This window comes from Phoca vitulina, unplaced genomic scaffold, assembly GCF_004348235.1.
Source record: "Phoca vitulina isolate PV1807 unplaced genomic scaffold, GSC_HSeal_1.0 scaffold47, whole genome shotgun sequence".
Lineage (NCBI taxonomy): Eukaryota > Metazoa > Chordata > Mammalia > Carnivora > Phocidae > Phoca > Phoca vitulina.
In genome coordinates, this window is record NW_022589750.1 from 4491772 (window position 1) to 4519341 (window position 27570).

At 49.1% G+C, this 27570-nt stretch overlaps 1 protein-coding gene across 1 annotated transcript in view; it reads right to left on the reverse strand.

Moving 5' to 3' along the window:
- MYH13 (myosin heavy chain 13) overlaps window positions 1–27570 on the reverse strand; it is a 48227-nt gene that overhangs the window by 18558 nt on the left and 2099 nt on the right. The window contains 18 exon segments of the mRNA XM_032431680.1: window positions 1299–1541; window positions 2935–3190; window positions 4879–5015; window positions 6073–6196; window positions 7597–7714; window positions 11507–11594; window positions 11690–11763; window positions 14179–14488; window positions 15460–15630; window positions 15746–15895; window positions 16640–16758; window positions 19672–19810; window positions 21819–21922; window positions 22031–22129; window positions 22222–22285; window positions 24281–24373; window positions 25613–25724; window positions 25812–25839. Of these exon segments, the coding sequence (XP_032287571.1) occupies window positions 1299–1541; window positions 2935–3190; window positions 4879–5015; window positions 6073–6196; window positions 7597–7714; window positions 11507–11594; window positions 11690–11763; window positions 14179–14488; window positions 15460–15630; window positions 15746–15895; window positions 16640–16758; window positions 19672–19810; window positions 21819–21922; window positions 22031–22129; window positions 22222–22285; window positions 24281–24373; window positions 25613–25724; window positions 25812–25839 (2429 nt within the window).

Below are 27570 nucleotides of genomic sequence, written 5' to 3' on the forward strand. Positions count from 1 at the left end.
TACCTCCCCCACAGGTGTTCACTGTGTTGGCTGCATCATCCTGAAACTGGAAGCCTCCCAGCTCTTCACTTCCTTGCTGGCCCGCTACAGAGCCGCAAATCCCCCCGTTAGCATCGTTCCTTCATAGAGAGGTTTATATCTTAGGAGGGAGTACACTGATACATGCAAACAGGATGCTTCTGAAGGGCAACCCATCAATCTCTCTTTATCATTCCATATCCACGGGAATGTGTTTTCCAGGTTGGGGGACTGGGGTTTAGAATAAGGCAGAAGAGTAAGGAAAGATACAACGTGCCATGCAAGAACATCCAGAATGGGAAGCCTGCGCCATCAGGAAGCAGGAGGGGAGACAACACACATGAAGCTTTAAGGCATTAAATCGAACTTTGCTTTACGTACGACACTCTTCCAGATCAGAGGTTGCTAAACTCCTGCCCTGTGGGCTGAATCTGGCCAGGGACAGGTTTTCTTTAATTCACATAATAGTTTACAACTGCTGAATAAGTTTATCAATATTGAAAGAAGCAGTGAAATTTCACATAAAATCTGGACTCCTGGCTGCGCATGGAAAATCCAAAGCTTTGTGATGCTGGATTTGCATTTCCCCTTGGAAGCAGCTGGGTCAGGGCTTCCGCCACCGATAGGGCAGGTGCACAGTTGTTTGCCAAGTCTCCACACCTTCTGATTGTCCCTTTCCACCATTCCCGGGAGTCTAGCCCACACCAACTCTGGGTCATCTCACACCAGCGCAGCCCCATCCCTTGCTCTGCCTCATGAGCAACCATTATTATGTGAACCAAGTGCTGTGTTTTTCGCGCATTTCTGTAAAATGTGAGGATCCTTAACTTGACCAAGTATTTCCAATGCTTTCCCGAAGGCTGCGTCAGTCTATACTCTGCCAGTAACACACGAGGGTCCCTGCCAGTGCGTGGGGTCACCCCGCTTTCTGCCTCCTTTGCCACCTGCCTCCCTCATCATCTGCCTGGCCCCTGGAGGCATTTTGGTCTGCTCTTCCTGAGCCAAGTGCAAACAAGGATGAATAGGACGCCACCCTTGTTGAGGATCTCTTGCTTTGTGCAGGATGGGTTGGGGGCTGGAAGTTTGGGGTCCCACCAGCCAGGCAGGAGGAGGGTTGAGAAGAGCCTGCGGGACAGACAGCAAGGCAGAGAAGGACAGAACTTGGTGGGACCTCACTGCCTGTCTGCTCGCTCTTGCCTCTGACTTCAGGCAATGAGTGCTCCTCACCGAGAGGGAGTAAGGATGGTTCCAGAAGCCGTGGGACTCCCCAGTTTGCCCACCTTGTTCTCGGTGGCGTGCTTCTCCTTTTCCACTTTTGTTAAGGTCAGCTCCAGGTCGTCGATGTCCCTTTTGAGAGACGAGCATTTATCTTCCAGGCTCCTCTTCTTTGCCACGAGGTCAGAGTTCACCTCTTCTTCCTCTTCTAGTCTCTCATTCAGCTCCTTGACTTTGGCTTCTAGTAGGATCTTGCTTTTGATGAGCCCTTCACAGCGCTCCTCTGCATCGATCAGGTTTTCTGTTTCCTGAAAGAACCAGATGGTTGTGTTTCGGTAAGGCTCTCAGCAAACCCTACATGGGGAGTACTCTGCCCTCCAGAAGCCCACTCTCTGGACCTGAGCCAAGGAATGGGTCACACACGCACACACACACTCATGTGCACACACTCACATGCACAAACACACACACACCACTTGTATATTATTCCTATACCTTTCTCTAACCACCAAAGACATCCACTTAATAGAAATTCACCTGAAATAATGCCAAACAAAGGAGTCCATACAGTTCACGAAGCTTCTGTCAATTTGCCCAAATTCGGCCAGCCGGCCATTTCACTCTTCCTTTCACCACCCATTGAAAAATGACTCCTCTAATCGATGTTACCACAAGCTAACTGGTATTTTCAAAACATTACTACCTTTTAACTTCCAATGGAAAATTGCGGTCTCTCCCTGTGAGCTCTGCCTCCTCGAGCCATGGAACAGGAAGTTCAAAATAGGAATAAAGTGATTAAGTAGATACATGTCCCAGAAGGCTCTGTAATGAGTTTCTTGGGTAGGCCAAGATTAGCTAATTCTATTCTTAAATCTAATCGGGCTATATCTTCTTGTACGAGAGTGTTGTAAAAACTGGACCCACATTTCAAGGTTACGGATAAGAATAAGCGTCAGTGTTAATTGAACACGTACTATGGGCTCGGCATTTCACAGGCATGGACTCATCCGATCTTCCCAGCAACCCCATGACGTGTGCTGTTACTGTGCCCATTTTACAGATGAGAAAACCGAGGCACAGAGAGGCTAAGTAACTTGCCTGAAGCCACACAGCTATCAAGTGGACAGTTTGGGACATAAACCCAGCTATCTGGTTCCAAAACTTATCCTCTTGCCCACTGGGCTTGGGAAAGTGCTCCTAATGACCACACTGTACTGATTGGGAAAGTATAAAAGGGAGGAGAAAATGCTTTGTATGCAAGGCATTTGGGAGTTTATTAAAAGGCCCTAACTTGTGAATTGATACAATTATCAAATAAAATTATTCCTCCTTTGAATTGTTTTAGTGATTTACTTTAATTTTTTATTTACATGATTTTTTTTTTTTTTAAAGACCTGGTGCATTCCTGACAGGTTTTAATTATGAGGACAGACACATTCCCCCTCATACCCACAGCAAACTAGGTCTAACTCCGCTGTGGAAGACAGATAGAAATGAGGGTGAGCCGAAATTCCCTTCGCAGACATGCTTCCAACAGCATCTCTGCGGCCGCCAAGCCCCACCCCCTCCCTCTTCCGACCGGCTGGTTGCGCTGCAATACTCCGTACACCCACTAGGTGGCACCACTGCCCCTTACCTTGACGCACCTGCTGGGGCCTCAGCGTTGCTCCTCGTTTCTATCCGCACACGTAAGGTACTTACAGACTGGACCTGCAGCTGGAGGTCATTCTTTTCCTGCAGCAGGGACACCATCTTCTCCTCCAGCTCCTTCCGGCGAGCCTCAGATCTGGCCAGCTCTTCCTTGGCCCTCTCGAAGTCTTCCTTCATGGTGGCCATCTCTTGCTCCGCCTCCGCGCTCTTGAGGAGCGGCTTGATCTTGAAGAACAGGTTCATCCAGGGCCAGTGCTTGACGTTCATGAAGGCGCGGATGTTGTACTGGATGCAGAAGATGGAGTCCCTGTGCATCCCGTCGGACTGCGTTAATGAACCACAGCAAGGACTGGGGTCCGCCCCCCCCTGCCCGGGGGGCCCAGGCCCTTCACCCTTCCCCGCTAGGTGGGAAGCAGGGGCAGCCAAGGTCTGCGGCTCCTCTGGGCCCTGGGGTGTGCTCTGCAGATGGGGGGCAGAGGCAACAGCATGCACAGAGGGGGGGAGGTGAGAGAGGACACGGGGTCATTTGTGGACCCTCCCCCCTCCCGCCCCCGGGCTTCCGTCCCCATCGCTGCCCTGGAGATGCGGTGCCTAAGATCCTGATTACCAACACTAGGAGCATCTTCATCTCTACTCTCCTGAGTCTGTCTCCCACAGTTTTTTTTAAGGATTTTACTTATTTATTTGACACACAGAGAGAGCGAGAGAGCGCAAGCAGGGGGCCCGGCAGGCTGAGCGAGAAGGAGAAGCAGACTCCTTGCTGAGCAGAGAGCCCGATGCGGGACTCGATCCCAGGACCCCGGGATCATGATCTGAGCGGAAGGCAGACGCCTAACGGACTGAGCCACCCAGGCGCCCGTCTCCCACATTTGAATGGCTCTCACCTTTTTGAAAGACCCCATTGCCTTTGATTCCATGATTCCTGCCTCAGGGTGCTCTGATGTGTGGGGTCCCTCTTCCTGCTTACCTGTGGATGTACACCCAAGACCGTCTCCCCGACACTCGCTCTCCTAGAATTCGCCGAGTTTCCTGATTTTGAGTGTTGCCTGTGTCCAGGGTCAGGGTCACCTGCCTTACCTCCTACTCCGTATCCTCCAGAGCTCACGTGTGCCTGAAAACTTGCTTCCCTTTCCCATAAACCGGCTCCTGCTGAGGGCTCTTCTCTCCCCTGTTTCTGTGCTGGCTTCCATTCACTTCACCCAGCTAGATGCCCACGAGGTGTTCTTGACGAATGCACGGTGGTGGCCCACGTGGCAACACCAGTGTTTGGGCTGTAGAGGGCATCAGGGAATCAAGGAGAACGGACCTCCCCCCAAATTCCCCCTCCCTGAAATTCCCGCACGTAACCAGCCACCAGTGTTGCTTGTGAATTATCGAAGGAGTAAAACTCTTCAGTGTCCCTGGAATCCATCCCCTGCTCCCTCACAGCTGGACTACGTCTTAGTTCAGGTCCTTGTCATCGTCTGCAAACCCAATCCTCTCACTCGTCCCCATATGCACCTGCCAATTCTTCCCAGCTGACGCCCGCGTCTGGTCTCATGAACGTGGTACAGGGAAGCCTGTGTTGGGTGCATCTCCCTCCTCGCTCCCACCATGGTGGCCTCCAGGCTATCCTTTCTCAGGCCAAGCAAAGCTTCCTTCAGAAAGTTCTTTCCTCTTGCTGACTCCTTCAGCCTGCCCCAACCCCCGGCCAGGTGGAGGGCTTGTTCTCACCATCCCCCATTGCCCCGAATGTGACTCTGACTTCGCACTTGTCATGCGTGTTATAGTCAGCCATGCAAGGGTCTGTTTCCAACCCACCCCTGAGCTCCTGGAGGGCAGGACTCCTCTCTCTATCCCCAGTGCCATGCAGGGTCCCCAGCACAGAGGGGCTGCCCGGCAGGTGTTGGTTAAATGAAGGAGCGAGGACAGAGATGCCTGAGACCGAAACCAGGAAGCAACCAGCAGCTGCGAAGTAGGGAGGGCAGGATAAGGCGGGGCGAGGGTCCACATCACCTCCTCTCCGTCATCTTCTTGAACTCCACCCGCATCAGGTACCCCCGGCAGATGGCCTGCGTGCACGTCATCAGGGTCACCAGCTTCTCGTCCCTCGTTTCCTCCAGGAGTCCGAGAAGTCCAGCTTTGAAAAACACCTGCGTCAGAGGAGAGACGAGCCCTGCTTTGTTCTCAGCCGCCGTGCAAACTGGGGCCCTCCTTGGGAGCCTGTTTCTGCCCAGCCCAGCCCTCAGCCTTCAGAGCCGTGGCCTGGGACCAGCAGTCCACTGGGCCCCACAGTGGCCTCTCCTGAGCTCTGTTCCACAGGACGTCCAGGCCCCTCCAACCCCCACAGACCGATTCGGACAGAGCTCACTCACAGGAGGCAAGGATGGGTCCAGAAAGTACCCTCCGAGCTCAACTGTGCCCAGATTGGGAGAAATTCATAGATGGTTCTTCCTCCCCATCCTCCTCTCTGTCTGCCCTCTGTCCTACCCTCTGGCCCACTCACCCATGGCCCACACCGCTGACATTCCGAGGAAGCAGAGCTCCGGGGGGGCTGGGCACAGGCCCCGGACTGGCCCTTTCCAGGAGGGAGAGCTCTGCAGTCAGGCCAGGATTTGAAGCTGGCCTTTGTCCCTCACTGTCCATGTGAACTCGAGCAAGTTTCTTGCCTTCTGGGAGCCTTTATTCCCCTGCCCTCCCTGTAACCCCACGAGGTCAGGACTAGCCTTATCACCTTCGGGTTATCGGGAGGACTGAATGCAAGGTGCATAGAGGCCGAGTCACAGGGCCGGATCCCCCTGTGCTCAATAAATGGTAGCCATTTTTATCTGTTATCATCATTCCTCCCAGTTTTCACTGTTCCTGGAATCCTTGCTGCATTCTCCTCCTTCCTTGGCTCTCTCGTCCCATGTAAGAGTGCCTTTGCTCTGCTCTTTTAGGACCCTAGAGCTTTCTATTGCTTTCTTCCATTGCTGGGGGTGAGGGGGGCTGGCTTCCAATTAAGCCTCTAGACACTTAGAAATCAACACGGAGACAGAATTCTCGATACCTAGACCCAGGCTCCTTCTGTGTGGGCTCCTGCGCAATGGGGTCATCAGGTTGGCCGGACGGGGAAAGAGGCCCTTTCCTCCCACCAGCTGACAAGCAGCCCCGGGGTTGTGGGTGACATGGGGTGGAGCGGGGAGGTGTCCCTTGTTCGCGTGTTCTCACCTTGGTGTGGCCAAACCTGTACTGCTCCCGGTCCACGTCGATGGAGCTCAGAAGCTTCTCAGAAGCATTTTTGCTGTCAATAAACTGCCCTTCAGGGATAGCACTGGGGTTGAGGATCCGGTACCTGGGGCGGGGGGGTGCGGAGCAGGGTCAGTCGGCTACCTGGAGACAGCTGGGTGTGGGGGATCTTGGGGTAGAAGGGCCTCTGGCCGCACAGAGCTGGGAGAGTGCTCCCTCCGTGCAATTTCCTGAGGGCCTCACCCTGCTCCTCTCTGCTCAGGGGCCTCACCCCTGCCAGGGCCCAGCCCATTCTGTGATGACCTATGGCCAGAAAGGCCATGCCCTCCCCTGAGGGAAACGGACTCTGGAGAGCCACCCCGGTTTAGGTGACAAGAGTTGCCGAGCAGTTGGCCAAGCACACAGGAAGCCGAGAAGACGCCTTACCCTCACTCCAGTCTGGCTTTGGAAGCTGGGTCAGGCCTAGCATCTACTGAGGCCCTCTTCATTGGCTTGGCAGTGCTAGGTTGGGAGGCAGTTTCCGTCGAGGGACAAAATTTCCTGAATGGATTCAATCCCCGAGAGAGGCCCCATAGCTGAGACAAGGCCCGCCCCCTACCTAAGACCAGGCCTTCTAGAACCTTCTCCTGCTCCAGCCTTAGGAGGAAATGGAATATCGTACAGCTAGTCTGGGAGAGGGGGGTACACAGCTGGAATTTTGTTTTCAGAGGAAATAGTTCTTATCGGCATAAAAGAACCTTGAAATCCTCTGTGACTTGCAGACCTTGGTCCTCCTACCTCTGAAGTGTTCTCTCCCTTCCTCTACTCCAGACAAGGCCTGGAATTGTGGGCCCAGATGGCAGCTGGGAGGAGAGAGCTGGCCTGGAACAGCAGGACTCAACTGGGGACAACTTAACCCCCCCCCTTCTCCCCCCTGCCCAGGGGACATCTGGCAATGTCTGGAGACATTTTTGATTGTCCCAGTGTGTGGGTGGGGTGTGGTTTGCTCCCAACACTGTAGGTAGAGACCAGGGATGCTGCTAAAATCCTGCAACACACATGACAAGCCCCACAAGAAAGGATTATCTAGCCCCAAATGTCAATAGTGTGGAAGGTGAGAAACTCGCTCTGGAGGCACAGTTGAGCTGGAGGGTTGGGGTTCTGATCCTGGGACCACTTTGGGCATAGATCATTCCCCCAGCTAAAGACAAGGCTCATGGAAACCCTGGGAAGCTGTGAGCTCACCAAACACCCAGCCCAAGAAGTTCCTCTGGGGAACGCACAAGGTGACCTCAGAAGGAGAGAGATGCAGGGCACCTGGGTGGCTCGGTTAAGCATCTGCCTTTGGCTCAGGTCATGATCTTGGGGTCCCTGGGATCGAGCCCCGTGTCGGGCTCCCTGCTCAGCGGGGGAATCTGCTTCTTCCTCTCCCTCTGCCACTCCCCCGGCTCATGTTCTCTCTCTCTTTCAAATAAATAAATAAAATCTTAAAAAAGAGAAAGAGAGATGCAAAGCCAGGTGACTTACCTCTGTTTGAAGTCAGCATAGAGGATCCGGCTGGGGAACCCTTTCCTGCAAATCCGGATGCCCTCAAGGACCCCGTTACAGCGTAGTTGGTGCATGACCAAGTAGTGGTCCATCACGCCTGGGGAGAGAGTGTCCCGGGGATATGTCGGCGGCTTTTTCATTGTCTTTGATGGTCTGGCCACCGAGAGACACACCAATGCACCCAGACTTGAGTGGATAAAGTTAGTGCCAACTCTAAGATGGAGGGGCTGGGAGAGCCTGGAGCCTATCTATAGTCTCACAGTAGAAATAATCCCAACCTCCTGGGGATACCCAAGCATCCCATTCTTACGGGCTAAAAGCCAAAATATTGATCTTTACCCTGTTCGTGACCCTTGAGACTTAGCTAGGCTGGAATGAGCATAGGTACCCTCCGGACTTCCCATTAGATAACGTGATGTGCCCTTCTCTACTCAAGGTCAGGGCAGTAGCATTTGCAGGCTGTGACTTTAGTGGGAGCAGAGAAACAGAGAGAAGGACAGCCATGCTTTAGAGGGTGCAGGCAGTTGAATGCAGAGCAGTTATCTGCTAGCTGCTGAGCATGAGCTCTGGGAAGGAGTGGGGGGGTGGTGGCGCTAATGCTGGGAGGAAGAAGAGGAGCCATAGGGACAAGCTCTTATCAGGGATTCTCTTGGGTCAGGCACAAATCAAATGGGCACTAAGAAAATTCTGTACTGGGGCTGTGTGAGGGGTTAGGAGCCGTCTTATGGCTGCATAATGGCTTTTCCTTGTGGGTTCCCTAGGTTGCTGGGGAGAGGGAGGGCTAAAGCTGTCTCTGATGAACCTTCTGGAAACTGCTAGAAGGCTCACAGCTTTCCTTGGTGGCTGGGAGGAGAGATGGCTACTCATTTACACAATTTTCAAGGTTCTGCTGGAGCTGTGCCATCTGATACAATAGTTTCTGGCCACATGTGGTTATTTAAATTTAAATTCATTAAAATGAAAAGTTCATTTTCCTAGCTGCACCAGCGGCATGTCATGTACCCAATGGCTAACGTACTGGACGGCACAGACGTGCAATATTTCCATCGTTCCTGATGATTCTACTGGCCAGCGATTCTCTCGAGGAAGGAGTGGTTAAGACCCAGAAGAATCATATCAGACACTCAGAGGACCTTTCGTGGGAGCGAACCTGACGGATCACCAAGTCCAGCTCCCAGTACTTCTCGGATGAGGATTTTGAGGGGCTCCGATGCCGGTTTTGGCATTTGCTAGCTGTGTGACCCCATTTCCTGGAGAGGTGAGGGCCCTGCCGCCTAGTCGCAGAGCTGAGACTGGGCTCCCTCCTTCCCGGGGGCCCCCGCTGTCGCCGCAGGCTCAGAACTGGCTTGACTTTGCCCAGGGCTCTCCCCGTGTCCCTCCCAACCCAGGCAGAGACGGTGTCTGGAAAGCCCATAAAGACAATCCTCTCTGCCCTCTGACCCATGTGCAAAACTTCTAAAAGTCCCTTGGGCTATTGCCTTATCTTTCTCACCTTACCGTCGCTGAAGAATTTTCTCTTTATCCCTCATTCGTCTCCTCCGACAAATTCCTTTTCCTGCCATCTCAGCTTCGGGGGCATTTGTGTGAATCAGTGTGTCTTACGGTCTGTATTTTATGATGCTTTGGCAAATTGGGGCCTTTGCGGAGCCCGAGAGACTGCCCCCGAGAGCCAGTTCCTAGGGTGGCAGAGGGCTCCCCTGGGGGCACACATCTCACCCCCCCGCAAGCTAACCAACCCAAAGCCCGCGTCCCCCAACCATTGTCTCATCAGGCTGTCGCCACGCTCAGGCCGGGCACCAGACAACCAGGGCAGCCCCCACACCTTGGGGCCTGCTGAAATGATCCAAACTAGCCCCTCTTAACCTGCTCAGCCTGCTCGCCCATTCCTCCTCACGCTTTCCCCTCGATCCCCTTGCTCGAGCGGCCACCATCCACCATGCACTGAATGTGCCAGCCGTTTGATCCAGGACCAGGACTCCAGCCCCAGCTCCGGATGCCCTGGGGCAGGCCCTTCAATCTCCGCAGTCTCAACTCCCTCTTCTAGAAAATGAAGAGGCCCCACTAGGTCCTTTCCAAAGCCTCGCCCATGTTCCTATCGTAGGGTCTTAGTCTATTCTCAGAAATAAGAAAGAAAACAGAGAGGGACCAGAACGAAGGAGAAGCAAAATCCACAGGAAGGGATGGAGATTTCATCACAATTCACCTTCCAAGAGAAAAAGGAAACCGGTGGATTGCCCAGACCCCTGGGGGCCCCTAGAGGTAGAGGTTGCACCCAGCGAGGGGCCATCCATCCCCTGTCACCTGATCCTTGCAGGCAGGTGCTTTATGGACGGCCCGTTTGATTTGTGCAGACATGTGCTCAAAAACGATAATGGAAATCCGCTTTCTTTGTGACAAGACAGCTACACACGAGCCAACAATTTCGTTTGATGCGTAACCAGAGAAACAGCTCTGTTCCAACCCTGGAGGAGAAATGGGCTGTGCTGGGCGCACTGGGAGGGGTGCAGCCTGCAAAGACAACGAGGGTCCAAACAGGGCGCTGGCTGGTTTTTGCCTTTGACTTATTCACGGAAGATGGATCCCACTACACATAGTAGCCATGGTCGTTTGGAGAATTAAAATGCCCGGTTTTCAGTAATAATAGTAATACAAATAAATATCGTAAGAATTAATAATGTAATTATACTGTAATAATATCACAAGCAATTAATCTTTAATGTAATAATAAAATTATTTCCCCACAATGTTATAATTTCTCTCATGGTTATTATCATACATAACATTATTACATAATTCTTCTTCTTCTTGTAATTATACTAATAACAATTATTAGTATTATCATCGACAGCCATACACTGGGTGTTCACAAGGCACTTAGCCTGCTTGAAATGCTTGACATGCACTCACTCAAGCGATCCTCACAACCACCCCGTAAAGCAGGTTGAGTGAATTAATATTTACAGTTTATAAGCGCTCATTAAATAAATAAGTGAGTAGCTGAGTGCATGCATGAAATGCCACTTTAATCTTCATTTTATTGCCCAGAAAGCTAGAGTATGCAGCTAAGGGTCCCATGGGCAGTAACAGATGGAGCTGGGTTTTTTTTTTTCCTTTCGGCCTCTCAATCCCTTCTCACATTGCAGAGGCAGGATGCTTACTCATGTTTGGGATAGATAATTCTATCAGCTGTAAGTGAGCTGCCTCCGAGTCAGAGCTCCGTGTGACTGTGTGTTCTTCTCTTTGTGACAAATGGCACTGAGATGCTGCTACCCTCGAAGAATATTTCTGAATCGGGGACTGAGTGACGGTTAAGGATCTACTATACTGTGCAGTGTTCTAAGATCTACAGTTCTCAGTTTTCCCATCTGTAAAATGGGGAGAACTATACTCACCTCACTATTAGAAGCAGTAGAGATGATAGGGTAACGGTATACCATATAGGCTTGGGAAACAGGTGTTTTAACTGTGGAATACTCGAGATGCAGTGGTGCTCTTTGGGGGAAAGGAGTCACAGAACCCTTGGAGAAACTTATGAAAATCATGGCTCTGATGTGTCTCTAAATGTACTTAACTATTTGGGATATGATTTCAGAGTTAGGGTGCCAGATAAAATACAGGATGCCAAGGTGATTTTGAATTTCAGATACAATAAATCGTTTTTTAGTGTAAGTGTATCCCAAATACGGCATGGGTCATACTTACATGAAGACATTTTTTATTGTTTATCTGAAATTTGAACTTAATGGGTATTTGCTAAATCTGGACATGTTACTTCAAAGATGACATTGAGAGGTGATAAACACCATAACCCTCTGCTCAGGAAAACACACACGCACACAGAAGTTTGCACACGTCTCGGGGAGTCCTGTTCTGGTGGATTCTTACTCACTGGGAGTCTTGGTCTCATTGGGAATCAGGCATCGCACAAAGTGAGGGTGAGTGCTCCTTAAATTGGTCATCAGCTTGTTTAAATTTTCCTGGGACACAAATCAGAACAAGCGCATTTACCTCAGCAAATGCCATTTCACGGGGCAGAAAAACAACCGAACGTAGAAACTGCCAAAACACAAACCCTGAACACCGCTGACACGGTCTGGAAAGAGGAGCCTTTCTTCTTCCCATCTTTCTTGCTTCCCCCGGAGTCACCTGGAGACAGACACAGAGGGTGCATCAGATGCAGCCCTGAGCCCTCTCCCTGCCCCCCACCCATGTTATTGAGATATCATTGACATATAAATTACACCGTGTAACTTTCAGGTGTACTGACATAATGGTTTGATGCATGTATATATTTTGAAATAGTCACATTAAGTTTAGTTGACCTCTGTGCCCATACATGGTTACAATTACTTTCCTTGTGATGAGAACTTTTAAGATCTACTCTCTTAGCAACTTTTAAATATGCAATCCAGGGGATGCCTGGGTGGCTCAGTCGGTTAAGCGGCTGCCTTCGGCCCGGGTCATGATCCCAGGGTCCTGGGATCGAGTCCCACATCGGGCTCCTTGCTCAGCAGGGAGCCTGCTTCTCTCTCTCTCTCCCTCTGCTTGTGCTCTCTCTGTCAAATAAATAAAATCTTTAAAAAAAAAAATAAATATGCAATCCGGTATTGTTAACTATAGTCACGTGCTGTACATTATATCCCAGAGCTTATTTATCTTAAAATTGGAAGTTAGTATCTTTTGACACCTTCATTCAGTTCCTCCACTCCTCACCCCCACCTCTGGCAACCACAATGCCTGACCTCTGTTTCCATGAGAGATTGGTTTTTTTAGATTCCACATATAAGTGAGATAGTACAGGATTTGTCTTTCTCTGTCTGCCTCATTTCCCTTAGCATCATGTTCTCAAGGTCTGTCCACGTTGTCACAAATCCAAGATTTTCTCTTTTTTTTTTATGGCTGAATACACACCATGTTTTCTTTATCCATTCATCTCGATGGACACTTAGATTGTTTCCATGTCTTGGCTATCATAAATAATGCTGCAGTGAACATGGGGGTGCAGGTAATCTCTTTAGGATAGTGACTTTTCTTCCTTCAGATATGGATTGCTGGATCATATGGTAATTTTATTTTTAATTTTTTGAGGAACCTCCATACTGTTTTCCACGGTGGCTGCACCAGCTTACATTCCCACCAACAGTCCACAAGGATTTTCTTTTTTTAGTGGTGGCCATGTCCTTGAAACCCTGAAATACAACTTTCAGTTTTCTTTTGATGTGACAGAGCTGAAGGTTTTTGTTTCTTTTTCTTTCTTTCTTTCTTTCTTTCTTTTTTTTTTTTTAAGATTTATTTATTTATTTGAGAGAGAGAGAGAGAGCAGGGGGAGGGACAGAGGAGGAGGGAGAGAGAATCCCAAGGAGACTCTGCACTGAGCCTGGAGTCTGACACGGGGCTCGATCCCAGGACCCCGACATCATGACCTCCGCCAAAACCCAGAGTCTGACGCTTAACCCACCGCGTTACCCAGGTGCACCTTCTTGTTTGTTTTTTAAAATGATCTAATTATAGAATGAATGATTATTTTGCCTGTATTTTCACATTAAGAACATTAAGTTTTTAAATTGATGCATTTAAGACAGTCCATAATCTTAAAACCCTATTTTGGCAATTATTTTAAAAATATAATGTGAGTAAAGGTAACAAGTGATCCTGGATTGTGCAACCATTTTGGAAAACAGTCTGGGCTTTCCTCAAGAAATTAAATATAGAGTTACCGTATGACTCAGCAATTCCACTCCTAGGTATATATCTAAGGGAATTGACACCATATGCCCACATAGAAACTTATATACAAATGTTCATAGCAGCACGATCCACAGTGGCCAAATGTCCATCAACTCATGAGTGGATAGACAAAATGTGTGCTATCCATGCACTGGAATATTACTCATCTATAAAAAGAAGTGTGTCCCAACACAGGCAAATCCTGGAAACATTCTGCTACAATAAAGAAGCCAGATGCAAAATGATTCCATTTACCTGAAATGACCAGAATAGGCAAATTCATAGAGACGGACAGAAAGTAGATTTGTAGTTGCCAGGACCTGGCGAAGGGGTAACAGGGTTGATGAAAATGTTCTCGAATTTGATAGTGGAGATGGTTGCACACCCAGTAAATATACTCAAAACCCCTGAATTTTCTAAAGAGCAAATTGCATGGCATATGAATTATATCTCAGTTTTTGAAGTTTTCATTTATTTATTTAAGAACTCTCTACATCCAATATGGGGCTCCAACTCAATGATCCCCAAATCAAGAGTCACATGCTCTTCCAACTGAGCCAGCCAGCCACCCTATCTCAATTTTTAAAAGCTATTTAAAAATGTGGTATTGGCTATTTTGTCCCCTGAGAGGCCCTGTTTACCTCTATAGAACTCAATCTCTTAAGGAAGAAGAATAGGAGAAAGAAAATTGGATATCAGAGAGAGACAAATAAATCCAGCTCAGTCTGAAGTTCACACTCGAATACTGGTTCTTCAAGAAGCAGCTCTGGGTCATAAGTAATTATGCAGAGCTTCCCACGGGGCTGGGGCGGTGGGGCGGGGGGAGAATTTCACCCGCTTCTGCACCAGCGTAGTTGGAAAAAAGGAAGGACAGCAACTTTAGGGAAGACTTCTGGTACAGCTCGACCACGGTCTCGTTCAGGGGGTCCTTGTTCTTGTCCAGCCAGCCGGCGATGTTGTAGTCCACGGTGCCGGCATAGTGGACCAGAGAGAAGTGCGCCTCGGCCTTGCCTTTGGCAGGCTTGGGCTTCTGGAAGTTGGCTGACTTTCCAAGGTGCTGCTCATACAGCTTGTTCTTGAAGGAGGTGTCTGTGGCCTTGGGGAACATGCACTCCTCTTCCAGGATAGAGAAGATGCCCATGGGCTGAGAGTAGGATGACAGACCATGACTCAGCATTTAATAGTACGTTTCAATGACTCCATTGTCTGCAGGAGCCAAACACAACCTCTCTGGTGGTTACCGCTCTGTCGCTAAGGAGCACCGCAGGGTACAGCGCTAGACACGGAGTAGGCGCTTAATGAATGCTTGTTGAACAAGAGAACATGGGAAGAAACTAACTGTATGTGTATACATGTGGCTCACTTTTAGCAATAGGCTTACCACCCCACCCCCCAAAAAGTAAAGGTACATACACAGACATAAAATAATATGAGTAATATTGGAACAATCATGTCTGGATTTCTCAGTAGCCACCTTAGGAAGATAAACTCATTCCAACATGACCAGTGCTCAAAACGTTATGGGAATTCCCTTTTTTCAGTTAATGTCTTATGCTATTTAAAAAAAAATTTTTTTTTTAAGATTTTATTTATTTATTTGAGAGAGAGAGCGAGCACAAGCAGTGGGGAGGGGCAGAGGAAGATGGAGAAGCAGATTCCCCATTGAGCAGGGAGCCCAATGCAGGACTCGATCCCAGGACCCTGGGATCATGACCTGAGCCGAAGGCAGATGCTTCACCAACTGAGCTACCCAGGCATCCCTCCTCTGCTATTTTTATAGTAACATTATTCTAAGAACTCTACTGCTCCATAGTCTGTCATCCTTGGGTCTTTGGATAAGTCAAAAAGGTATGAAATGCTATGGTTCCTCCCGGGGTCCCCTTCACATTCTTGGGGAGAACTGAGCCCTTGGATCTTAACCCTCATGTACCTCTTTAGGTGTCTGAATTATGCATGCTTTCCAAACACTTTTCTGTGCAAGGGAATTCAGCTCTCTGAAGGCTGGAAGAGTTGGGTTAGGATCACCATTCTATCATCAGGTTAGAGTGAGAGCAAAGAGATGATGCTCCCAACCAAGGAGGAGCTGTCCCTGGGGAGCAGCGTCTATTTCTCTACCTTCTCGATGAGCTCGATGCAGGCAGCCAGGTCCATCCCGAAGTCGATGAAAGTCCACTCGATGCCCTCCTTCTTGTACTCCTCCTGCTCCAGCACGAACATGTGGTGGTTGAAGAACTGTTGCAGCTTCTCGTTGGTAAAGTTGATGCACAGCTGCTCCAGGCTGTTGAACTAGGTGTTGCAAATAGCAAGGAGTTTGAGTGAGTCTGGAAAATCCAGTGGGGATTCGGCAAAGCAGACACAAAGTGGAAGGTCCTTAAAAAGGCCATTTATTCAAACAACTCACGTCGAAGATCTCAAAGCCGGCGATGTCCAAGACCCCGATGAAGTACTGTCTGGGCTGCTTGGTGTCCAGCTGCTGGTTGATGCGGGTGACCATCCACAGGAACATCTTCTCGTAGACGGCCTTGGCCAGAGCGCCCACCGAATTGGTCACCTTGAAGAAAAATCACCCACTCAACCCTCAAATTCGTGAAGAAAGATCACCCACTCAACCCTCAAAGTTGAAGCATGAAGCCGATGACATCTTCAAGGTCAAAAGCAGTTGGAGATTGGCCATTTCATATAGTCCAACCTAATATTAAATATTCCTTAGAGCACTTGCCAGCTTAGGATGTTCCCCTAACATCCTAACAGCTATGGTTGAACAGGATGTTCTAACAACCATGGTTATAACACATGACTCTAGACCCTGGCCGCAAATAACTGAACCAGAGGTGGACTTCTGATTCAAGTCGGGTTATGCAGAGTGTCTCTCCTGAGAATTTGGAATTGGGATCAAAGATACTGGTCTCAGTCTCTGCGGGAGGCTGAACTATGGAGATGTGAACTTGGGAGCTATGGGGTGGCCATGGGTAGGAGAGGTGGAAAGAGCTCGTCTGCCCAGTGAGGACACAGAAGAGGAGAGCAGTGACTGTCTGTGGAGCCCCAGGGAAGGAGCTGCCGAGGGGCTGCCCAGTTCCAGAGGGCCCTTCAGTTCCTGGTTCCAGCCCTCCTGGTGCCCAACGGCGCTCCTCGATGTGCATTCCTTGAGCTACCCCAGGGGCCTAAGAATGAAATTCCCCTTAATGCTGAAGTCAGTTGCATATGCATTTCTGACGCTTGCAATTGAAAGAACTTTAAGATGGTGGTTAAAATAGCGGAATAACTGAGTCAGCTGAATTCAGAGCATCTCCATTACCTGCTGGACGTTCTGCCCTTTGGTGACATACTCGTTCCCAACCTTCACCCTCGGACAACACAGGCCTTTCAGCATTTCTGCAGAGTTCAGACCCATCAGGTAGCCAGCTTTGTCAGCCACTGAAAGAAGAGGGAAATGGTGTCACACAAAGACGGCAGCAGTTGATGTGGCCAATCAGGTCCTGGGTCCTCCGGGAAACGTTTCCTATAATCCTTTCTGGTGTTTTTATGTTCTCCTACATGCACCAGGACTGGGCTTGTCCGAGGAGGCTTTGATCTCATAGTCTAGGGGTGCAGGTTTTCCAGAACTTTTAGTTTGCCTTCTAGATGCAATCTTGAATTGAAGGTTGATCTTGACCTACTGATATTTAAATTTTTTTTTTTTTTTTTTTGAGAGAGAGAGAGAGAGCAGGGGAGGGGTGCAGGGAGAGGGAGAGAGAGAATCCTAAGCAGTCTCCACAGTCAGCCTGGAGCCTGACCTGGGCCTCAATCTCCCCACCCTGAGATCTTGACCTGAGCTGAAACCAAGAGTTGGACGCTTAACTGACTGAGCCACCCAGGTGCCCGTAAATTTCATTTTTAGGAGGATACAGTTACACAGTAATATTGGAGTCTGATAATTGAACAAAATGGCGTATGAGTAAAGGAGGCACCATTTGGGCAGTTAACAATCTATGTAAAGCATCTTCCTAAATTTCTGCAAGATGCTATGCCCATAGCTGAGAGAGAACTACAAAACCTTGACCCAGCCTTCAGGTTTTGGGAAAGGGTCAAAAGCAGTTGAGAATTGGCAATTTCATATAGTTCATTGGGACTTCAGTTGACTTTGGGATGGACCTGGCTGCCTGCACTGAGCTCATCGAGAAGGTAGAGAAATATCGCTCCTCTAGGGCCAGCTCCTCCTTGGTTGAGACCATTACATTATTGCTGGCTGGGGAGTTGAGCCAATAAAAATCCAGGACTGTATTTGTCAAGTGCTTAATAAGAGGCCAAATGTTTGCTTTCCTCTTTGCTCAAATTATCCCTTTCTCCTGCTCTGCCCATGTAGGAGGATGATATTCTTCTAGTCACTTAAACTTGAAAGCTTGGGGTGATTACATCTTTCCTCCTCATCCCTGACCTGCTTGTGGTCAGACAGGCACCAAATCCTGCTCGCTGCCCCTTCAAAATAGCTGGCATCTCCCTCGTTTGGAATAGTATAGTGGAAGAGAGCCTGGGTTCTAGACTCAGACGGCCTGACATTCAAATTTTGGTTTTGCTTCCTTATTACTCAGTTTTCTCATTTGTAGACTGGGGGTGGGTGGGGGGGAGGGTTGTGGCAGGACCCCATTGGCTGGGTTGTCGTGAAGTGGGGGCCGGGTGTGTGGTGAGCATTCAGCAAATGTTCACTTGGACTGGCATCATCATCAGAGGACCTCAGGGCTGGATTATAGCCCCACTTTCCCCTTTGTAGGATCTTTCAACTCCTGCACACAGAACACACAGCAGCTGGGGCTGGAAGGGGGCCTGAGCCCCCACCGTGATATTTATCATATGATCCATCTTTGCTGAGGAGCCTGATACACTTTCTTTTCAAGGTCCCACACTCTTGGTGAGCCTGACTGCTCACAGATTAATTCCCATGGACTTCCCCTGCTACGTGGAGAGTTCAAGCTACCATGTACATCCTAAACCATTTATCCCGGCACTCAAGGCCCTCTCCAACTGATACCAAAATAGCCTCTCCAACTGATACCAAAATAGCCGCTTTTTAATCCCCATCTCTTACAAATCCACCGCACACATCCTCTTCTGTAGCCAAAGTGGACCCCTCTGCTGTTCAGTCCCCTCACATTCCTTCCCCCGCCCCTTGATCATTATGCTTCCTCTGCCCAGACTGCCTTCTCCCCCCACCACCCCCACACACCGTTCAGAATCCTACCCATCCTTTAAAGTCCATTTCAGTGCCCTCTTCCTCCAGGAAGCCTTCCCTGATTACCCCAATCAGAAGTGTCTCTTGCTCTGAACAGAGTTTCTCTGCGGCCACTTATCTCGCACCACTGCCCCACGCCGGATTCCAAGATGGCCCCGAGGATTGGCGCCCCCTGGTGTACATTCCTTGCATAATCCCCTCCACTTGTGCGAAGGGTGGGATCAATGAAAGTTGATGGGCTATTTTATTACTCCTGCGATGAGGTCACCAATCAGTCGACTTGGAATTAATAAAAAGAGATTATCCCGGGCAACCCGACCCTAATCAGGTGAGCCTTTATGGGCAGTGATAAAGTCCCATATATTTTCCTGGCCTTGCTTTCAAGGCTATTGTTCTCGCCTATCATCTGGGGCTCAAGACACACTGCTTCACACATTGTGGGGATGTAACAATAGATAGAATTACTGGAGATGAAGCAGTCTTTTCCTTACAGAGCTCGTAAGACACAGTGTGAGAGATGAGGCCCCGTGAGCAGGGCGCATGGTGGGTGGGTCCTGCTGCTGGTAGCCCCTCCCCCTGCCCTCTGCTCTGTTTCCAGGACCAGGCAGAGGGGGATGGGGTGACCACCCAGGTGAGTGTCATGGGGTGGGGAAGGGGGGAGATTTGTACACCAGTCCTTGGTTCAGGGTCAAGTTCAACAGATATCAGAGTGGAATTGAAGGCAATGGGAGGAGGAAACCTCTTCACCTGGCCCAGGTGCTTAGGACCACATTCTGCATATGAATAATGACGTGCACCGAGAGAAAGTGAAGTTCACGGAACTATATTCTCTCGTCAATGCCCACCTTAACATAACAGGTGAACTGCAGGGTGGACAGTGATTATTCACTCACGAGAATGATGTCTTTTGTTTTTCAAGGATCCACCACTATAGGATTCCTTGACAGAGGGAGTGGACTTCCCCAGGGCAAGCACAATGAGCTTTGGACACCTCACATTCCGTTTGTGCTACTTCTGAAGAGCAGCTCTCAGGATGAACCCAGAGCTCATCCCACGGGGCCCCGTCCACACATGAACACAGGGGCAGAGTCAGATGGCAGTCTCTGCCCAGACGTGGTTACCTTCGGTGCCATCAGGCTCAGCCTGTTCCTCCCGCTGCTTCTGCTTGAACTTCATGTTCCCGTAATGCATCACAGCCCCCGTGAGCTTGTAGATCCCGACTTTCTCCTCTGAGCTGAAGCCCAGGATGTCAATGGCGTTCTGGGAGTTAGAGAAAAGACAGTTGTCACAGGGACTCAGTTGTCCCTCCGTTGTCACCCTTTCTGTCCAGCCCGTGAGACAGCATTTGCCCAAAGAAGTGGATGATGGGATGGTATGTTAAGTTAGGGGTTAAAAGCCGTTTCTTTAACATGTTTGTGTGGAAGGGTGGAGATAATGGGAAGAAAATGTGAATACTCCGTTTTCTTCCATCCAATCAGGACTGATTTGAATCCTTTACACAGATTTGGGGCTGTTTTCTGGAGGAGACCACTGGGAACCACCGTGTGATACCAGGAGAAGGAATTCTCATGGAGAGTGTCTGAGAAATAGTGTCCAACACCTCGAGAGTCTGGCATTATAACCCAGGAACTCTGATGTTGTTCAGAATTGAGACAATATGGCATGCCAGCCTGTTAGAACTGGAAGGGAAGGTCATCCAAAAGAATGCCATCATTTTTCAAATAAGAAAGGGGCGAACTTCTGCAGAGCCTCCCTGTGCTAGGTGTGGGGTGAAGCACCATCCATATGTCATCTCACTACGTCTCTATGAGAACCTTAGAGGTGTGCAGATCTTTCCAAAGTTCCAGGTGAGACCTGAGGTTCTAACAGGGTAAGGCACCTGCCCCAAGTCACACAGGTAGCTTGTGATAAAACGGGCTGGAGTAAGCACTGGGTCACTTCAGAGCCTACAGGCAGTTGCCGACTTGGTTTTATAACCGCTCGGTCTGTCTTCTACCACAAAGATTTCAACTAGAAAATCCTTCTTTGGGGTATGTGTATTGATTACATAGCAGGACTTGCAGCCTGAGCCTAAGCAATGCCCCCTGGAGGAGTTGACAAATCTGGAAAGTGTCTGGTGAGCTGGTAGATCAGTGTCAGCAGGACGATATTGAACAATGAGGCACTCTTGGGGTGGCGCCCCCCCTTTTGGAGAAGGGGAGTCCAGGCCGGGAGCCAACCTTGGGGAGGAGAGATTCTGAGCCGTAATGGCCTCCTCGACTCCATATCCCACCCCAGCTGATGCGTATCTCTGTCGTAGGAAGGGGTTGCCATAGGTTAAAAGGGAAAACCTCTCACTCCATGTTGAAAGGAACCAGGTGAAAGTGTTACTGTCTGGGGAGCCTCTTGGGGAACGCAGACCCTCAGAGGGAGCAATCCCCCTCTGCTCGGCCATAAACCATCACCCAGGAGAATCTCCGCAGGAGATTAATTGCTCAGAGATGTTGTCTATTAGTTAAAAAAAAATGCAGGTTCTGGGGTTGGGCAGGTATGGCTTCAAATGTTCTGTCCTTGACAAACTCTGTCTTGAAGCAAATTGTGTGTTTTCTTTCTAAGACTCAGCTTCCATCTTCGTAAAATGGGGGCATTTTACAAGAGTTTTTTTTGGGGGGGCTTAAATGAGATAAAGCAGGCAAAGCCACTTATCTCAGTTCCCAGCACATGGAAGTGCTCAGTGCACTTAGTTATTATTATTATTATTCTAGTTATGAATGTTGGAAATTCTTCCCAAAGCTAATGGTCGGAGGCCTGACAGGTGCGCCGAGGACGTGTGGAAGCCGAACATGAGCCTGATGGGGGGGGCAGGTAGCATGAGGTGTGCAGTGTCTGCTCCTACAGAGTGGGTTGTTTTTCCTGCTTTACTCTTTGCTGTATTTTTACAATTTTCTTAAAGAACCACATGGTTTTGTGGCCTGAGAAGTTCCCACAAAACCTTTAAGAAATCTTATACGTGCAAAACCCCACTCTAAAATGCTAGAGAACGAAACTGGAGGCCCATTTTGGAGAACTTTCTGTCCCCCCACCCCCCCGAGCATCTCCTGGGGTGGAGTTGAGTCGGGAGGGGTACCATCCGGACTAATTTCCCTCGACATCTTGATTTCTGAGAGCTCCGGTCTGATCACTGAGCATCCCTGGGTCCCAGTTTCTGATTTGATCTCTAGCGTGCCTCTCAGTTCACAAACTCAGAATTTTGTGCTGAAAGGAAGAAGGAAGGAGAGAAAGTGCTTACATCAGTCGCTAGCAGTTCTTTGCTGTCATTAATGCTGGCCACGGTGACCTCTCCCTGGCTCACGAAGGGGAAGTCAAAGGGATTGGTTGAAATGAGGAGCAAGTCTGCGAAACACAAAGGTCCCGTTAGCATCTCACACGTGCGCGAGGCACTCTGGCTATCTCTCCAACGTGACTGACTTGGAGGATGAGACCAATACCCCAAGAACTTACCAATGAGTTCCGGCTTCTTGTTTGACAAGATTTGGTAAAAAATGTGATAGCTTCTCTCACTGGATAACTGAAACGTCACTCTGGATTTTTCTAAGAGATCTAAGGGGAATAAGAAAGAATGTGGTTTCAGGTTCCTGGGAGGTGCCTTTGTGGCCAAATACCATGGGGCCCAATATGGCCTTGGGACTCACAGGTTTCAATGTCCGCTGAGGCCAGCTTTCCTGTGGCTCCAAAATGAATCCGAATGAACTTCCCCTGTCCAATGGCAGGTTGACAAACATCACAGTTATTTTATGTAGATGGTACTGTGGCTGGCTTTTGCCAGGTGCTACCAGCCACACTTGGGAAGGGTAGGGTCAGGGAAGTGATGCTAGAAGGGAGGAATTCCCTCCTCTCTGTCTGCCTGGCACCCAGAATTCCCAGGTTGGCTTAGCCAAGACTCAGGTAGTTCTACCCAAAGCATCTGACCCTGTTCTTCCAGTTTTGGGGACACCTGCAGGCTCCCTCTCTAACTTCTGCTTGGGATCACCTCACTCTAGATGGTCCCTTGGGTTTTTATCTTGCTCTCTGGTACCTGCATTTCCAAATGCTTCATGATACCTTTGATAGACCTGGTTGGACCGTCTTGCCAAACTTCTTTCCTTCCTTCCTTTCTTTCTTTTTCTTTCCTTCCTTCCTTCCTTTCTTTCTCTCTCTCTCTTTCTCTCTTCCTTTCCTTCCTCCCTTACTCCCTCCCTTCTCTCTTTCTTTTGCCTCTGGGTGTTCTGTCTGAGATTTCTTGCTTTGGTTTTCCTTATCCCTTACTATACGCAAACCTAGCTCCTAGGCTCAGGCTAGGTTCTCTGGCTCCCAAAATACACATTCAGAGTCTGAGTTCTCCCCTTCGGAGGGGAGGCAAGAGGTGAAATTTTATGAGCGACTGGTTTCTACCACACCGTGAGCAAATCTGAAGGCAAAAATGTTGCTTTCTTCATCTACCCACAGAGTCTGGACTGTAGTCAGCACTTCATAATCTTCTCACTGTTTTCCAAATGAAGCTTGGGGAGAGTTGAAGGGTCATTGGAGGCATGAGTGAACTGTAAGTGTTGGTCTTCAGTGTTCCTAGCTGCTCAGTAGAAGATGATGGAAGTTTTAGCCTGCAAATGTTTGTTGGTGGGTGGAAGGTGGACAGGCTAACCGGGGTGATCGTAACTTCTGGGTCAGGGCCAAGAGGAGAGACCCAAGTACTAAATAAATGGGAGTGGCAATGGGAGTATCTAAAGGCATTGTCTTTCATTTTAAAGCTGGTGCCAGGTTAGCACAATTACTAACTTGGTGCAAGTATGTACACCATATCTCTGCTGTGTAACACGCACCCAGATCCCCTACAATCAAGAGTTTTTAGTTGTGCACTGGGATGGGCAATGCACAGAGGACCAAGGGAAAGAAAGAAAGGTCAGGGCTCATAGCCACAGTCTCTGATGGCTGCATCTACTTTCTCATCAGTGACCAATTTATCCTTGAGAAGCAACAATAAAACACAAGCTTGAGATTATCCAGCTCCTGAGATGTGTGGAGTCCTGATATTCTCTTGCAACTATAGGCATAAGCGAGGGCTTCGCCTCATGGTAGTTGCTCATTTTGTGATATAGTGAGATTAGGTAGGGGGCTGGATGTTTGTTTATTTGCCCATGGGGAAGTAAAGACCTCTTTGGATGAGCGAATCTTAAGCGAAACGTCGAAGGATGGAACATATCCTTCAGTATCTACAACATCAACGTATTCCCAAGTTTTGAGCTCTCCTGCCTTCCCCAGGTTTTTCCTTCTCCCAGTGCCTTCTGACTTGGAGGAGTTCAAACCTGCTCACTTAATTCAAACTAAGGTTTCCGTGGCTAATAAGCCAATGGAGATTGCTCAATGGACTTCAGAATTTTAAAATGCTTCCCTCTAGGGAGACCAAGTGTAGCATAAAGGAGTTGCTCTCTACTTGTGGAATTTGAATCACCATGACTTCAGGATGCTCTGACTGAGGTGATGAGCTTAGTTAGGAATGGACAGATAACCACCACCCCCCACCGCCGACAATGAGCCAACCGTGTATCCGATTATCCCAGCAGCTCAATTGATCTGAATCACTTGAGGGTAGAATAAGGCTGGCTATATTCTAGTTTATGTCGGATTTTTTTTTTTTTTTTTTATATCCAGCATTTGAGGAGAGGGTTTAGTTCTTGGTGGGGGGAGGAGAGTAGTTAAAATTGGACTGGATCTTACAAATCTTGAGGAGTTGTCATTCCTCATGGTCTTGGCATTTCCAAAGGCTTCAAGCAGGGGGTTGGCCTGGATGATTTGATCTTCCAGAGTCCCCTAATAATAAATAAGGAAAAGCAAAGGGAGGACTTTGGAGGGTCCTCTGAAGGAGCCCATGGTGACTCGAAAGTGTGGATGCTCTGGGCAGGGTCCAGGGAGAGAAGCTGACCAGCCCAGCATGGTGGCCAGTGCAGATGGGTGAAGGTACCCATGGGCCCATCTCCAGCACCCGAGGAGGCTTCAAGGTCCCATCTTGGAGAGGATCTCATTAGTACAGCATCAGTGTGAGTCTGGCCGTACCAGATTCCAGGTTTCCTCTTGATTTTTCAGACCTCCTTTCCTCTCTGATAACACTCCATTATAAATCATGGATTTTTAGAATCCTCTGCTACAGCATGCATCATGACGTATCTATTAGACATTTGGGTTCAGAAGTATAAATAGAACTGAGCAAAGAAAGTCACCCAAGGAATCATACAATAGAAATAGTGGTTCTCAAAAAAAATTTTTAAGTTGCATAAAATATGTCATGAGAATTTTTGCTCAGAAGTCTGCTTATAGGGGCACCTGGGTGGCTCAGTCGGTGAAGTGTCTGCCTTCGGTTCAGGTCATCATCCCAGGGTCCTGAGATTGAGTTCCGCATCAGGCTCCCTACTCAGTGGGGAGTCTGCTTCTCCCTCTCCCTCTGCTCCCAACTCATGCTTGCCCTTTCTCTCTCTCAGATAAATAAATAAAATCTAAAAAAAAAAAAAAATGTCTGCTTATAGAAAGCAGAATTTTTACTCCCTCCGCCCCCCACGACTGCTTATCCTTCTGCTTCCAGAGCCGTTTTCAAACTATTGTCCTGCCCAGTGGTTCTCAAATTGTGATCCCTGGATCCATTGCCTTAACAGTGGTAACATGATAGAAATGCAAAGGAGCAGGACTGTGCATGGGAGTTAGGAATTTCAATCAGAAATTCTGGGCCCAGGGCCTAACAATCAGTTGTTAACAAGCTGTCCTAGTGATCCTGATGTGCGCTCTTGTCTGAGAGACCCCCCCTGCCAAAGCATCCTTTCTCCAGGCGAGCACGCAGGTTGCTGCTCACCGTCCCTCGGCTTGTTGAGGATGGAGCCGGTGCTACCTCTTGCGTCCACCAGGTGGCACCACCCCCAGCCTTGCCCCACAAGCACCCGTGGGACCAGACCCCGCCCGGTGCATCTCTGGGGAGCACTGAGCCCTGCATCCACTCGGCGCTCACCCCGTCTTTAAGCTGTCCTTACTCCAGCAAACCTCTAGATGCAGGGAGCTCCTCACCTGCATCTTGCCTGGCTGCAGCTCCTTCTTTTTGTCCCCAGTGACCGCAATTGTCGCAAAGTACTGGATGACACGCTTGGTGTTCACCGTCTTCCCCGCCCCGGATTCTCCGCTGTCGATTTAAAAGCAAGTAAGATAAAGGAGTGGAAGCGATGGCTCTGGCTTTCAAGTCATCGTGGTGCAAATTCAGGTTACTCACGTGATGAGGATGGACTGATTGTCTCGATCTAGAGAGGCAGAAGGGAGAAAACAAAATAAAGGAACAGCAAAGACATGGAATATAAAAATAGGGCAGCATCGGGGGTGATTGGAGTGGATGGCTTTGCTGTGAACTAGCAGTGTGAGGACTTGGGCGTGGCTAATCTTCCTCGAGACAATTAGTGTATATTTTCCGCATGGCAAGTGAACAGTGAATCCCACAGTGGAAAGTGATTCTTGTTCATAGATCTTCAACTGCTGACCAGCAATTTCTCATCTCCTTTTTTAACGAAGAGAGCAAGTCTCAGACTCGGGGCTTGTGGGAAGGTGCAGTTTCTAATTAGAATCCATGGAGACCGATTGGTTGTCCTTGGGTTTTTCTTTTACCTTTACTCTATACTTGTGGAAGGTGATCATGGTTTTCCACTGACAATCATTTATGAGTTGATTTGTAGCCCCCTCTACCCAAATTCATCTGTTGAGGTTCTTACCCCCAGGACCTCAGAATATGACCTTATTTGGAAACTGGGTCATTGTAGATGTTATTTGAAGATGAAGTCACATTGGGGGTGCCTGGGTGGCTCAGTCGGTGAAGTGTCTGCCAGCTCAGGTCATGATCCCAGGATCCTGGGATTGAGCCCCGCATCGTGCTCCCAGCTCAGTGGGGAGCCTGCTTCTTCTCCCCTCCGCCCCTGCTCAGGCCCTCTCTTTCGCTCTCTCTCTCTCTCTCAAAAATAAATAAATAAAATCTTAAGGAAAAAAAGATGAAGTCATACTGGAGTGGGGGGCCCCTAATCCAATACGATTGGCATCCTTATCAAAAGGAGAGATTTGGAGACAGATGCACACAGGGAGAATGCCACCTATAGGTGATTGTGTAAGCAGGGGGGCGCTTCTACCAAGGAACCCCCAAGACGGCCACCAAACCACCAAGAAACTGTGAGAGAGGCAGGGAATGGATTCTGCCTCTCAGCCCTGGGGAGGAAAGGACCCCACTGACACCCCAACCTCGGACTTTCTGCCTCCAGTCTTGGAGACAATAATTTTTGCTGTGTAAGCCACCCGTCTTGTGGTACTCTGATACGGCAGCCCTAGGAAACTCCTACAAATAGTGCTATCGATCTTCCCTTGAAAACCAATGCACCTTCGGTCAATTTGAAGACAAATATTAAGTGTGCAGGAATGGCTAGGCTTGAGTGTGAGAGAGGAAGGCCTGAGGTTTGGGCAACCGGAGGTTTAGTAGATGACTCTCAGTGTCTTCAGATCTCACAGGCTTGCTTCTGCCTCCTGAGTCTGCACCAGACCAAGTCAGGTGCAAGTGGGACAGACAAAAGTGACTCGAAACATAGTGACATGGCAGTATTACCACGTGTCTATGTCCTGTGCCATTCTGGGAATTTAGGGAAGAGAAAGAAGAACCTGAGTCTAGGAAAGAAGACTGTGCAGGGACATTGCTATGCCTGGTTCTCCAATTTTGCACCCTAGTGGCTATTAATCTAATCTCTCTTCTTCTAAGCATGGTCATGTCCGTGTGTGTGGAGGGGTTCTTTGGAGGTGGGGGCAGGGCATCTCCCCGGATTCTGCATTCCCCCAAATAAGCAGGTGCACAGTGGGGCTCCAGTCGTGAGCATTGGCCTATGCACCGTGGCTGCTAATGGGAGATATGCACCTCTGGCTCTTCATCATGAAATCATCAGAGTCTCTGAAGGTCACCTTGACCATCGCCCCATTCAGATGATCGAGTCCCTCTGAAAGGCTTG